Source organism: Salvelinus fontinalis, chromosome 4 (genome assembly GCF_029448725.1).
Source record: "Salvelinus fontinalis isolate EN_2023a chromosome 4, ASM2944872v1, whole genome shotgun sequence".
NCBI classification, from domain to species: domain Eukaryota; kingdom Metazoa; phylum Chordata; class Actinopteri; order Salmoniformes; family Salmonidae; genus Salvelinus; species Salvelinus fontinalis.
The window spans coordinates 14,541,155-14,556,588 of record NC_074668.1 but is presented as its reverse complement, the minus strand read 5'-3'; the positions used below and the strand labels follow the sequence as shown (position 1 = coordinate 14,556,588).

At 42.8% G+C, this 15,434-nt stretch overlaps 1 protein-coding gene across 5 annotated transcripts in view; it reads right to left on the bottom strand.

Annotated features, from left to right (window-relative positions):
* LOC129853133 (ras GTPase-activating protein 1-like) overlaps positions 1–15,434 on the bottom strand; it is a 50,768-nt gene that overhangs the window by 13,567 nt on the left and 21,767 nt on the right. For all 5 annotated transcript variants that reach the window (XM_055918860.1, XM_055918858.1, XM_055918859.1 and 2 more), the window contains 12 exons: positions 9,702–9,854; positions 7,769–7,904; positions 5,934–6,004; positions 4,366–4,483; positions 4,049–4,080; positions 3,357–3,409; positions 2,972–3,122; positions 2,609–2,687; positions 2,364–2,487; positions 749–905; positions 337–424; positions 160–240 (listed from right to left, as the gene is read on the bottom strand). In XM_055918860.1, coding sequence (XP_055774835.1) covers positions 160–240; positions 337–424; positions 749–905; positions 2,364–2,487; positions 2,609–2,687; positions 2,972–3,122; positions 3,357–3,409; positions 4,049–4,080; positions 4,366–4,483; positions 5,934–6,004; positions 7,769–7,904; positions 9,702–9,854 — 1,243 coding nt within the window. The remainder of the gene's footprint in view (positions 1–159; positions 241–336; positions 425–748; positions 906–2,363; positions 2,488–2,608; positions 2,688–2,971; positions 3,123–3,356; positions 3,410–4,048; positions 4,081–4,365; positions 4,484–5,933; positions 6,005–7,768; positions 7,905–9,701; positions 9,855–15,434) is intronic.

Sequence of the window (15,434 nt, the reverse complement as noted above, 5' to 3'; positions counted from 1 at the left end):
GAAGTTGAGGCCCAACTTGCATTTCAAGATTCAATACTGTATTGCCATATCAAACAAATTTGTTATGAATTTGATTTACCATGCATACATTTGTGGCAAATGCATTTTCTGAAATGCACAATGCAAACAGCATTTGACTGTAAATGCCAGTGTTTGTACCTGTCGGAGCCTCTTGTTGGGAGTGGGCTGGGTGGGTTTCCTAAGGTTACTGCAGAACGTGTGCAGACATTTCATCCAGTCCTACAGAGAGGAAAGAACACTGTTAGACTAAAGAAAAGGTGTGATTGGGACAGAACATCCAGACAGACATACAAACAAAGAGGGATCGGTACAAACCTGTGCCTGTTCAGGAGTCTCGCCAGCAAAGTAGAATATGTACTGTTCCTCGCTAAAGTGCTGGACCACAACTTGGAAACAGTTTGGTCTGCAAACAGGAACAGCCAGGTATTACTGAACAAGTACGTGCCCAATCGAATGTATCCAATTGATCAAACTCAGAATTTATCAAATTCAGACTGCGGAGAACTAAGTACAAAACTCAGCACAACAACAAAAAGGAAAAATAAGTGAAATTTTGCTCTTATCCAGAGTGAATTACAATTAATGCAGTCATCTTAAGATCGCTAGCTGAGACAACCACATAATCAGTTGTAGTAAGTACATTTTCTCTCCATAAAGTAGCTATTATGTTATTTTGCAATGATTAATTCTTGTCGATGTCCACTCAGATCAACGTGGAGTGTCTCACCTGCCAAACAGACTGTCGTGCACACCGTACACGGAGCACACACTCAGGTCAATCAGACCTTTAGGTTTGGTGGCTCTCTTCTCACTCTCAAAGTAGATGAGCTGGGCGTCGTTCCCCTCCAGGATGAAGTAGAGATTCTTCCACCGCTTACCTTTGCCTGGAGATGGTGAGAGGGTTAGGGAGGATAGGAGAAGACGTTAGGTCAATTTCCAAATTCTCTCATCTGCCTGCACTTCTTCACTCCCTCAAGTTTATGGGGGAGTTTACACCATATTTAACACACTAGTCCTTCACGGTTGGGATGGTGTTCTTCGGCTTGCAAGCCTCCCCCTTTTTCCTCCAAACATAACAATTGTCATTATGGCCAAACAGTTCTATTTTTGTTTCATCAGACCAGAGGATATTTCTCCAAAAAGTATGATCTTTGTCCCCATGTGCAGTTGCAAACCGTAGTCTGGCTTTTTATGGCGATTTTGGAGCAGTGGCTTCTTCCTTGCTGAGCGGCCTTTCAGGTTATGTCGATACAGGACTCGTTTTACTGTGGATATAGATACATTTGTACCCGTTTCCTCCAGCATCTTCACAAGGTCCTTTGCTGTTGTTCTGGGATTGATTTGCAGACAGAAGGCGTCTCCTTCCTGAGCAGTATGACGGCTGCGTCCCATGGTGTTTATACTTACAAATAATAGTACGCAGATGAACGTGGTCATCTTCAGGCGTTTGGAAATTGCCCCCAAGGATGAACCAGACTTGGAGGTCTTGGCTGATTTCTTTAAATTTTCCCATGATGTCAAGCAAAGAGGCACTGAGTTTGAAGGTAGGCCTTGAAATACATCCACAGGTACACCTCCAATTGACTCAAATGATGTCAATTGGCCTATCAGAAGCTTCTAAAGCCATGACATAATTTTCTGGAATTTTCCAAGCTGTTTAAAGGCACAGCATCCTGACTGGTTGCATCACTGCCTGGTACGGCAATTGCTCGGCCTCCATCCGCAAGGCACTACAGAGGGTAGTGCGTACGGCCCAGTACATCACTGGGGCTAAGCTGCCTGTCACCCAGGACCTCTACACCAGGCAGTCTCAGAGGAAGGCCCTAAAAATTGTCAAAGACCCCAGCCATAGACTGTACTCTCTACTACCGCATGGGAAGCAGTACCAGAGTGCCAAGTCTAGGACAAAAAGGCTTCAACAGTTTTTACCCCCAAGCTATAAGACTCCTGAACAGGTAATCAAATGGCTACCCGGACTATTTGCATTGTGCCCCCCCAACCTCTCTTTTTACGCTGCTGCTACTCTCTGTTCATCACATATGCATAGTCACTTTAACCATATCTACATACTACTTCAAAATCAGCCTGACTAACCGGTGTCTGTATGTAGCCTCGCTATTTTTATAGCCTCGCTATTTTTATAGCCTCGGTACTATATATAGCCTGTCTTTTTACTGTTGTTTTATTTCTTTACTTACCCATTGTTCACCTAATACCTTTTTTGCACTATTGGTTAGAGCCTGTAAGTAAGCATTTCACTGTAAGGTCTGTTGTATTCGGCACATGTGACAAATAAACTTTGATTTGACTTAGTGTATGTAAACTTCCGACTTCAACTGTACCTTTGTTGAATAGGAGGTAGCCTTTCTTGACAATGTTTTTGTAGAATGCATCTTTCGTTTTCCGTCTGATAGTGTTATAGATCTCCTTGCCGTCCACCAAGTCTGAGAGCACTTGTTCCTGGTGCTGAAATACAAACATGTCAATAAAACACCACAATTAAATGAAATACATGTAAATCTATAGCCTTCTCAAAGTGATATGACAGGGGTCGCACAACTATGGAGGTGTCTGAACTCCGGCTTACCTGCACCGAAACAGCATCTTTCAGGTTGTAGCCCTCCACGATCTGTTCCTTCTTATAATGGTCCATAATGTCATCAACACTGTCAGAGAACGCGAGAGAGAGGGCAAGAGTGAGAGTGAGAAGAGACTGAGCACAGCAGTTATTTCTACTGACCAGCAGTGACCATCATAACGCTTCAGACTTAATAGTATTTAGTACTTTCTGTATAAGCTATATTTCTATGTGGGACTGTAAACCTGGATATCACAACATCTTTATACGTAAGGCCACAGGGTTTTCCTAACCAGTTATTTTCTGATTCTATTGAATGCCTGCCTCATAGTTACTGCACTGGAAGACAGTATGAGCCCCCATCACACATACCTGTTGTAGTACCTCCCCCCCATCATGTACTGATTGTTGGGGGTGGGGCATATCTTAAACCTTTGGATGTTCTCATTAGTGCGAAAAAACAGTGAGTAATCCCCGGGTGTGTTGTCTGACGGCCGGACCAGGAAGCTGCACACTTGACCAACTAAATGAGAGAGATAGAAATTCACTGATATTGTTGGCATTAACATGTTTAGTATTGATGTTTTACTACCAATACATTATTGGAACATATATTTCAGCAACAGAACATTTTGTTGATAAGAAGATCACATAGAAATGGGAACGTAACCCCCACTGTGCAGAGAGAGTATACCCGTGGTACCCGTCATCAGAAGGTTATAGTGAGGATCATGTAATATGTGAAGTATAGTGGTACCTGTCATCAGAAGGTTATAGGCCTCCTGTTTGCTGATCTTGCCGTGATACCAGCTAAAGACAGGATGGACCATTGGAGAGAATAGAGGGAAAGAAAACCGACAGATCAATATGTCCTGGGTTAAAAAGGGGCAGTGAGGGGTTTAGAAGGGTCAGGTCAGTCTGGGATGATGAATCACAACTTGATAGATCCTGTTGGACTTGGTCAATTGTGACATCACGTCTTTGGGAGGCTGACAAACAAAATAAACACACCTAGATATACAGCCATATTGTGTTTGTATCAGAGTCACTAACTACGTCATAGAGACTCGCTGAGCCGCATGGATGCAAACATCGACTATGTCAACGTCAATAACGACGTATGCTGTATACACCACACTCCCCTTCCCTGCACAACAGGAAGACATATGTTGGATAGAAGATATTGTAACCATGGTTTGCGTGCACAGAGTCAGCCAGAAGGTAGGGACATAATGAACTTCAAATAATAGCCATTTTAACAAGTGAAGCTCTCCTATTAAGTTGATGTTCTGTCTGTGTGTGTGTGTGTGTGTGTGTGTGTGTGTGTGTGTGTGTGTGTGTGTGTGTGTGTGTGTGTGTGTGTGTGTGTGTGTGTGTGTGTGTGTGTGGGGGGGGGGAAGGGTTGGATAGTATGGCCACCTAGGAGAATAAAAATAAATCCAAACTTACACTTTGCCCTCATGTGGGTCCTCCTCCCGTCCCTGAAAACAAGAACAATGTCAGTTCAACGAAATCAGTGGAGCAGTAATGACAAATTTAAAAGACAGAAAATATTTATAAAATAGCTACCATTTTTTTCTACCAAATGGCTGGGTTAAAAAAAAAAAAGTTTTAAAAAAGTTGAGAAGGTGTTTTCAACTGGCAAACCACAACAGTTTCCCATTTACTTTAGTAGTGCACAACATGGTGCACCGTTTGGGGCACAATGAATGGTGTCTGGTTAGGGCTGATCTTAAGCCTGTGCAGAGCGCTGATCTTTAACTCACCACCTCCTCCACTAGATCCTCTACGATGAGGCCCTGCTCCTTCGTCCTCACGTTGGTCACCCACATCCAGCCGTCATCCAGTTCATTGTGAACGATAAACATGTCCCCTTTCAGGAAGCTGACGGACAGGAGGAACAGGTCAATGTTTTGCTACAGATGTACTTATACTTGCGTCTCCTTTTACACAAAAAATAACACTGTTCTCCTCAATAATGATTGTCTATTTAGTTAAGAGATCTAAAGGCCGTGGGGGTTCCTTGAGGCTTTACAGCTAATCGCCGGCTGAACTAGTATGTGGACACCCCTTCAAATTAGTGTATTCGGCTATTTCAGTCACACCTGTCAGGTGTATAAAAATCGAGCACACATCCATGAAATCTCCATAGACAAACATTGGCTGTAGAACAACTGAAGAACTCAGTGACTTTCAACGTGGCACTGTCATTAGATCCCACCTTTCCAACAAGTCAGTTGTCAAATTTCTGCCCTGCTAGAGCTTCCCCGGTCAACTGTAGGTGCTGTTATTGTGAAATGGAAACATCTAGGTGCAACAACGGCTTAGCCGTGAAGTGGTAGGCCACAAAAGCTCACAGAGCGAGTGCTGAAGCCTCTGCAAGCAACGTCAGCACAAGAACTGTTCGTTGGGAGCTTCACGAAATGGGTTCCCATGGACGAGCAGCTGAACACAAGCCTAATATCACCACGCGCAATGCCAGTGCACACACCCTGTCGGCTGGAGTGGTGTAAAGCTTGCCGCCATTGGAGCAGTGGAAACACGTTCTCTGGAGTGATGAATCACGCTCCACCATCTGGTAGACAGACAAATCTGGGTTTGGCGCATGCCAGGAGAACTACCTGCCCAAATGCATAGTGCCAACTATAAAGTTTGGTGGAGGAGAGATAATGGTCTGGGGCTATTTTTCATGGGTCAGGCTAGGTCTCTTTGTTCCAGTGAAGGGAAATCTTAAAGCAACAGCATACAATGACATTCTAGACGTTTCTGTGCTTCCAACTTTGTGGCAACAGTTTAGGGAAGGCTCTTTCCTGTTTTAGCATGACAATGCACAAAGGTCCACACAGAAGTGGTTTGTCAAGATTGGTAGAAAAGATTGGTAGAAAAACTTGACTGGCCTGCACAGAGCCCTGACCTCAACCCCATCAAACACCTTAGGGATGAATTTGAATGCTGACTGCGAGCCAGGCTTAAATCGCCCAATATCAGTGCTGAATGGAAGCAAGTACCTGCAGCAATGTTTGGGTGTAGTAGCACCAATTCACCACAAGGTGTCTCCTGTAAGCTACACACCATTGTAAAGAAAAATTGCATGGTTCTATCCAGTCAGCTAAGACTGAGCTAGCAGTGTCTCTGTGTTAAGGCTTGGATTCAGAAAGACATTTCTCAGATCTGACAAAGAATAGACAGATTCACCTGTTAATGTGCTGGGTCTTGCTAAATGACAGGGAAAGGTCTGTTTTTATATTATTCGGATTATGTGCTTGTCAGTCCTCTCCTTCAACAAGGCAAACATGCACTCACATTCCATAAAATGTGTCTTTGTAGGTTTTACCTGATCTCATCGGTCTCTGGCACTTTGGTGTATGGAAGAATGGCTCTCACTCTCCTCCTGTCCTCTACAGGCTACACACATAGGCAGACAGACAAAAGCACACTATTAAAAAACAACTGCACTATTAACCAATGCTTCCACTAAATCTTCAAACCCTCCCCTCAGCAATCCAAATGAAAGTATTCGACTAGACACCCTCCAGGACACCTCTCATTAGTATTTTCCTGGCTTCTCTCTTGAGAGTAGTTATGAAATATGGCCTGGGGTGTAGGGGAAGTTGGGACAAATCCCAGATACAGTGTCTTCAGAAAGTATTCATACCACTTGCCTTGTTCCACATTTTGTTGTGTTACAGCCTGAATACATTTTTTATTAAAATAGATTTTTTTCTCTCTCACTATGACTATGTGGATTTCTGCCCACTTGTCACGAACATGCACACTGTCTAATCTGGCCATATTTTAAAATGTTGTATTTTCCTTCTGCATTTAGCCATTTCTTTCTAGAAGCATTGTACTGAACTACTATATTATTCTATAGCTCCTTTGTTAGCAGTAAGCTACTGTTTATATTTCATGCCCAGTTTGGTAGGAAAATGTTTGTATGGAAAGATTTGTATAAATTGATTCCACACATAAATGTGGTTATTTTCCTGTCTCTAGCCTACCAGAGTAAAATGTTATTTGCATTTATTTTTTTAGTATTAGTTCAGTGCTTTGTTGCAAACAGGATGAATATTTTGGAATACTTTTTATTCTGTACAGGCTTCCTTCTTTTCACTGTCAATTAGGTTAGTATTGACAGTGGAGTGGAGTAACTACAATATTGTTGATACATCCTCAGTTCTCCTATCACAGCCATTAAACTCTGTTTTAAAGTCACCATTGGCCTCATGGTGAAATTCCTGAGCGGTTTCATAACTCTCCGGCAACTGAGTTAGGAAGGACGCTTGTATCTTTGTAGTGACTGGCTGTATTGATAGCTCATCCGAAGTGTAATTAATGCTCAAAGGGATATTCAATGTCTGCTTTTTAAATGTTTACCAAATCTTTACCTTTATTTAACTAGGCTAGTGAGTTAAGAACAAATTCTTATTTACAATGACGGCCTACCAAAAGGCCTCCTGCGGGGACGGGGGCTGGGATTTTAAAATCAAGACAAAAACACATCACGACGAGAGACAACACTACATAAAGAGAGACCTAAGACAACAACATAGCATGGAAGCAACACATGACAACCCAGCATGGTAGCAACACAACATGGTAGCAACACAAATTGGTTACAGACAACAGCACAAAGGGCAAGAAGTTAGAGAAAACAATACACCACGTGAAGTAGCCACAACTGTTAGGTTACCAACAGGTGCCCTTTTTTGCGAGGCATTGGAAAACCTCCCTGGTCTTTGGGGTTGAATCTGTGTTTGAAATTCCTTGCTCGACCTTACAGATAATTGCATGTGTGGGGTAGAGAGATGAGGTAGTCAAAAATAAAATGTTGAACACTATTGCACACAGAACGAGTCAACTTATTTAAGTTATGCAAATTTTTACTCCTGAACTTATTTAGGCTTGCCATAACAAAGAGGTTGAAAACTGATTGACACAAGACACTTACGTAAATATTTCTAAAAACATAATTCTACTTTGACATTATTGGGTGTTGTGTAGGCCAGTGACCAAAAGAAACTACATTTAATACATTTTAAATCCGGCCTATAACAACTAAATGTTAAGTCACGGGGTGTGAACACTTTGAAGGCACTGTAATTGAGTATGTAGGGGGGGAAAAAAGTCTAACCTCCATTTCTAGTCTTGAGCGTAATGGAATCTTACCTCTGGGGGAGCCACGGGTGATAGCAGCTTTTCACCTTTCAGCAGGCAAGACACATAGCTGTAATAACCAATCAGGTCCGACAGGGACGAGAACCGGCGCCCGCCAATGTAATAGTCTCCACACATGGCGATTATCCTGTAAACATGCACAGATACAGAGCACAATATCAAATTGATTCGCTAAGCAAAATGTGCAGAAAAAATTAAGTATGAAAACAAAGGCCTAAATTAAATTGACAGTTTGAACAATTCAAATCAGCAGAAATAACTAGGCTACACTTTCCACAAATTATACTCAAATCATCAAAAAGTACAAGAGCAGAACAGCACAGTGCTAAAATTAGGCCCAGTTGCCCTGGGATCTATGAAACAAAAAGGAGAACAGATGCATTAAACTATCATGACTCAACTGATTATAGTCTGGTGTGAAATTACTCCAGTAATGATGACAATGGCATGATTAAAGTCTTGGCGAGCCAGCTAACAGTGGGGAGCCCAGAATAATCCTTCAGTCGCAGCCCATCTGTTGAGCAAATCTCTGTCTGACTAATGTACAGTAGATTAGACACCATTCAAGGACATCTTCACAAGGTTAGGCTATTGTTTAACCTTGCCTTCCTAATACCATTCCACACGGGCTTCCAGCATCAATGCTACCATGTCTCTAAAGAAATGATGTGAATGAGATGTCATAATTTCCCCATACGTTAATCAATCGTCTATTGAAATGCTTAGTGTTGATCTGATCCAGGCGGGGTTGATGTCATGAATGCAGGCCGGGCCTTATCGACAGATATATCGAACTCACTGGAATGAATACAGTTGAATGTACAGTGCACACACCCTGAAGGTATTAATAAATAATATGCCATTTAGCAAACGCTTTTATCAAAAGCGACTTGCATACATTTTACGTACGAGTCGTCCCGGGAATTTAACCCACTACCCTGGCGTTACAAGTGCTATGCTCTACCAACTGAGCTACAAAAGGACCCTACAGTATTGTGGACACAGAGCCTAAATAGGGCAGACAGAACTGCCATTTGTGAATGGCTGCATGCATGTTCTGACTAACATCTACTCACAGCCTCAGAAAGCCATCCAAAGCACTGGAGAAACCCCGAAAACTTCACACACCAGGAGTGCTGTGAAAAGGTCATTACGTCTCCACATTTCAGTAGATGCGAGTGGGTAGTGTCGTCAGGGGCTAATGTCTGATGGAGACCCAATACCAAGATGAGGGGATGGATTTTTTGATTTTTTTTTTACAGTTTTATTTAACTAGGCAAGTCTGTTAAGAACAAATTCTTATTTACAATGATAGCCTACCGGGGAACAGCGGGTTAACTACCTTGTTCAGGGGCAGAACAGATTTTTACCTTGTCAGCTCGAGAACTCAATCCAGCATCCTTTCGGTTACTGGACCAACGCTCTAACCACTAGGCTACCTGAGCCCCAAAAGGTAATGGGGGGGTGAGGTAATGTCCTGCCTGCTGGTAATCGGAAACATGGTTGCCGGGCCATCCACCCACGCACCCCTCTGTCAAAGACAAGTCTCACCTTCACCCATTCACTTGCCCCAAAGGAGCCAGCAATGGGATCCTGAATGTTATGTCTAACATCTGCATTGGCTCACTTTCTGTTCTGCTCTGTGATGCAGGCTGTTAGAGACATGGTGGCTAAGGCTATAAACTTAGACTCGGTGGTCTGTGCAGTATTCATAGCGTCTGTATCTGTAACCCACAGAGATAGGTCACAGGATAGCGGTTCATTTCTTGTTTGGGTCTCGAGCTGAAAAAGTTTAAGAACCATGGGACTACAAAAAAAGGTTTGTAGCCCACGATATGCAGGTCATGGAGACATACTTCTGCGTCATGACTTATACATTGTGAATTAATCAACTCTGTGTGTGCACGCGCATGCTTTGACTGACCTGAAGTGGTTGACCACGCTGGTCAAGCTGAGGAAGGACAGGACAAAGGAGCCAGGCCGGCGGTCACTCTCCCTGATGAGGTAGCTGCCAGGGGTCTTGGCCTGCCGCAACCGCTCCTCAGCAATGGTCCGGTCCAGCTTCCCATGGTACCACCTAAAACAAAGGGAGGGAGGGACGGATATCGACAACCTTGGATATCTAGGCCTACATGTACACCATTTTGTCCTCTGTATTCAGCTCTCAATATTACACTTTTTCTCTCTCTCTGGGAGACATTGTCAACACTAAGGCTGTGTTCTATGAAGCATACCACCTGAGAGAACTCGAGGGGGGAGGGACATACGCACAGTAACACACAGTCTTTATGTAGGCTTGTTGCACAGCGTGACATTAGCCAGAATGTGATTCAAATACACTTTTGTTTTTGATAAAAAAAAAAAAGTGTAACACTTTTGTGATGCAAAAATAAATCAGCCTAATAGCTGTGCAAGTTCAAATTGGGTTCACTTTGTAAAACTGAATTTATGATTAACTGTGCTGCAGTGTCATTCATAAATTGACTTACCACATTCACCCAAACACCCACTCCATTGTTCACCCCATCTATCATTATTTTAGGCTATTCCATTCAGTCACATGAACTCTTTCAGTTCCCAACATCTCAAACCATTCTCAGTTTGTTAGTCATTCGCTCCCACACACAGACTCAATGGAGTCACATATTCAATGAACCTTTTACTGGTTGGTCCATCATTAGTAATCATTCAGTGGTTAACACTCATTCATCCATGTCTCCTAAAAAAAACATCTGAATCAAAGAGTTTAATAAATTAGATAATTTCTTCTTTACTAACCCTCATTCATAAAACCCTAACAACCACACAGGGATTATTTGTGACTGATTCAAGGCAAACAAATAGGCCTAGCCTGCTGCTCAAAATAACCCTGTACTAGACTGGGTCTGTTATGTTATAGTCTTGACTTGGGACTAGGCTTTGTTTTGGGGTTCTTGGTCTCGCAGAGATCGTAGTATACGGCCTTGCCCTTGGACTTGATAGAATGCTCTTGTCTAGTCTACATAAAACTAGATAAGACTAAAATGCCAGCAAACTATGCTAGCCAAAACAAGGAGGGACCACCACTATTCATGTTATGCGTTTAAAAAGATACCACTGAGTTTGAGAAAGTGTCTAGGACTCTAGGGTCAATTATCAAGTCAACAGCGAGTGTGAGCATAACATTACATTGACATCTTCTGAAATATTAAGCTAGTAAGAAACTGCACCAAGATTTCACCCTCTAGTCTACCTATATAGAGCAGCCACTAAAACAGGCGAGAGGAGTGGAACGGAGCGTAAACGACAAAAGCTTTTTAAGCTTCAGCCGCACCATTAAAAGCAGGCTGCTTTTTTAGTCAAACAGAAGCTTTTCTACCACTGGTTAAAGTTTCAGCAGGTCACCGACTTAACGTTCCCGCCAGATGGGTGAAACATTTAGATTTTGGGCTAACGCCTCAGAACGGGGGGGGTGAGATGAATGAGTTGTCACAGTTACTTTCAAAGTTACTTTACTTTCTGGTTTAGAGGAGCAGGGGTATGCTATTGTAAATAAAATAATAATGAGAGCGATGAAGTCTGGTGTGGGGGTATGTGTGCTGTGGACGGGGAAAGGGCCAGTGGAGCTCCTGGGAGGGGGTTAAGAGACTGGCAGGCTGAAGGTTTTGTTTGATGGAGAGATTGAGGTAGACAGATGTGAGAAGTGAGCGTATGATTGACTGCTAAATAGTTAATATCTGTATTGACCCTTTTTGCACTAACTCCTTTGACTCATCACATAGTCTGCTGCTACTGTTTATTATCTATCCTGTTGCCTAGTCACTTTACCTCTACCTATATGTACATATCTACCTCAACTCGTACTGGTACCCCGTCATGTATATAGGGGCATGGAGACTGACTATAGTACAATGCCTACAAATGGTGGGGTGGAAGATAAATGTTGGCCTGAACCAACAGTATTGCTGTTGAATTGGACGTTCAGGTCTTCATTAATGAGATGGTCCAAACAGCCGAGGGAACGAGGCAGGTGTCGGAGGGAGGGAGAGCGAGAGAACTCACTCTACTGTCAGGTTTGCCAACTTAGTTTAGGCAGATGTTGGAAAGATGCTAAAAGGTGTATATATTGAAAAGATGGGGTTTATCAAGTGTCTAAGCAGGCCTAAGCCTACTGTAATTTCAAACTCTGAAACAGCTGAAATTGATTCATGATCATTCTCATATCAAATGCATCTTTCCTAGTGTATAGAGAGCCATATTATTCAAACATTTGCATAGAGCAAATATCCTGCCCGTCTCAATCTGAAACAACGACAACACAATAACAGCAGAGGAAAGAGTCTGATCCAGGGGTGAGTCATTTGGTGTTTGCCTACGCACACAGTCTGCTTTGTAGCTCAGAGTCAAATAATATCAGCACAACCGGGGTTGTGATACCACTAAAGATGTAACAGCTCCAGGATTTTTTCCTCTCCATCTCCACTGTTGGTCACGGTTGTTTATTTCATAATTTATTTATCCAGCAACTATTAACCCCTCAGCCTGAAAAGGGAACACCACACGGCTTGCAAACACACGCATTACCTGCACCATGAGATATGTGCACAGAGCATCCTCTCATCATCATACTTTACAGGACAGTGGGGGTTCCATCCGGAGGAAGCAGAGCGAGAGCTGTGCATGGACTGACCTCCTTATTAAACCTTCCAGTGAGGATAGGGTCAAAGGACTGCTCTATAAAAAGTCCACAGTAAACTCAGTGCTGCTGTGCAGATTCACAGGGAGTGGAGTGTTAATGCTAAGGCAGGTGGGTTCCTACAGTGAAACTCCCCCAGGCTGTGTGTCTTTCTTCCTGAGCGGAGCTGTACTGGCCAGCTGTGGCTTGGACAGACGTCCAGGTTTGCTAAACTACACTGTAGCTGCACTGGAGATAATTTAATTGCCTTAGATCAGAACTGTCTGTATAGCTGTTATAGTCACGATGGTGTCTGATGGTGGATGTGTGAGTAGAAAGAGATGGCTGATTAGCCTAGGGTCCACGGTGTGAATGTATGCAAGATAATTTGCCCAAAAAACATTCTAAAAGTGCAACTCTTGCAAATATTAGATTACCATTGAATGATTTCAGTGTTCCTTTTTATAGTGTTAGACCGATGCTTCATATTTTTCATTGCAACACCCGTCATAAGTGTTCCACTCCCACCACGTCTGAAAACGCTTGTGTGCGTAAGTTTATTCAGTGAGAGATGAGTTCGTAGAAACACTTTCCATTTCCCATCCTTAAAATTAAAAACAACTATAAATATTCCACCGACCTATGTGCAGTAACCAGCTAAAAGTTACTTAAGCTACTGCATACAGTTACTTTCAAAGCAACAAAAGCATGGAAACTAAGCAATGTTTTAACAAAATTAAGAAATTGTTACACCCTATGACAACGCAGTCCTCACTAATGTACAAGCTTATTTTTTTTATATGTACTTTAGCACATTTTGGGGGAGGCCGGGGTTAGCCAGGGTGTTGTGATGAATGGGGTATGAACATCAACAGCAGCGATAAGACACGCTGGTTTTATCAGCCTGAGGAATGCCTCATTGTGTCAGTGCATGAATCAAGAGCAGCACAGTGAAGCTCTGCACTGGCTGTTCCTACTGGCAGCTACTAGTTTAACCCTTAAGCACTACTCTTAAATAAAAAAAAATTAAAAAAAATAAAAAAGCCTAAAATAAGGCTGCTCTGTATCCTGCATACTGTGCACTAAAAGAACAAACTAAACTTGTCAACAATAAAACTGACTGGTCGTGCAAACATGCATGTCCTTCACCTAATAGGCTAGGTAAAAAGCAAAACAAACCTCCAGCCACCCACACAGTGGAAGCAGGCACTCTTCTCGCAGAGTCTAGGTACCCCTTTCTCACAGGAAGCCCAGGTACATCAAATGACAGCAGGCAAGAGGCTCCTCCACTTCAACAACATGTTAGAAGAGGGCCTCCATTTCCAGCATGTGACATAAGCAGCTGGCACAAGTGAAAAGAGTGTCTCTTTTTCACTCATGCCAGCTGCATATGCCACATTTAATGCAAAGTCAGAAATTCACACCACTCATGAGAAAGAGGAAGAGAGTTGGGTAGATTTAGTGTTGATGACTAGATGGGAGGCTCCTATCTGAAACCCACAGAGAGCTGTCACACACAGCATAGTGCGGGCAGACAGAGTTAGTGGCTGCTGTAATGACGTGTCTTGACAGTTTCGGGACGGAAGCATAGCAAGCAAATTATTTAAATCCTCCGTTTGAGTCAGTGTGTATCGCACATAGCCAGTACGCTACAGTGTATCCTGAGAGGATTAACCAATACAAAATGGTTTTTTTCCTCAATTAGCTGAGTGAAGAATACGACAACAGTTTTCACCTATGAAACCAATGTGCAAGAGTATTCAGGGCAATATGAACAAGCTGAAACCCTGCAATTCTCTCAAAAGTGTTTCTGAAATCTATATAAAACAGACTATTGCATTAGATTCCCAGGGTACTGACGTTCACAATAGCAATTTTCAGACGATTCAGAGTGCTCCATTTGGACTGACAACCTGTGGAAGTGTTTCTGCCACAGGAGGCTACAGGCTGAGAACTGTAATTTTTCATAAAAAACTACCTCCCTCGGAGCTGCTGAGAAGGTGTCTAGTCGCATGCAGCTTTGGCACATCAAGGTTCACCTCTGGCTAAATGTTTTAGGTGTAGACTGACCTAGCTTATATTTTCACATCAAATATGGCCATGTAAAAACACTGTAGCATTTAGGCTACCGATTTCATTAGGCTAGACTACTCACTGAAAATATTATTTGGCAGGACCAATGTGAGATTCCTCTACAGATGGACCTTCACAATGATATTATTTGTAGTTCAAAATAGCATTTCGCAGCTTGAACCCTCAAATTGTACCAAGGGAAACAAGCCAATAGCCTAGCTATATACCATGTACTGTCTTTTCCCTTTCGCCGTGCTCCTCAAATCAAATTGATGAATCAGAAATGCATCTGTTTGAGCATTCAGGACATGACCTCTGGTTAGCCCTGGACGGATGGCGTGGAGGGCGAGAGGGACAGGGACCTCTCGATTTCCAAGGGCTACATCTCTAGGGCTGAGAGGGCAGACTCAGCTTGTTGATGTTCGATTGAGGAATTACCATTTCTCTCTGGCTCTACTTCTCGTGTGCATTCCCTCTCCTGTTTTTCCCCCTTCCTCCTCTCACAATGGATGCCACCATGCTAAAACATCTCAGAAGACGTCAAGTCACTCCTCATCAGCGTCAACAAGTAATGAAACTGCACCACTTTAGATTAGCGATGCGCCTCAGCTGAGCTGCTAGCGGTCATGAGGGGAAACAAGCCAATCACGCTTTCCCCGCACGGATGGGATTGTCCTCCTTAACTGGTGCCCACAAGGTCCAGCAAACATATAGCCTAGAGCTGGGCAAAATGCCTGCGGTAAGTGATCAATATGGTCAGTGTCAATAATATTTGGTTTATCATCCAATCTCTAACATGCCTATTTCAATTTATATTAAACTTCCTCAATCAACGGTTTTCTTTAGTGGTCATCAATTTGAGTTAGGAGTTTGCTTTATTCCAACGTAAAAGAAAAGTTTTTCATGTGCAATTTTCTAAAAACAAAAATG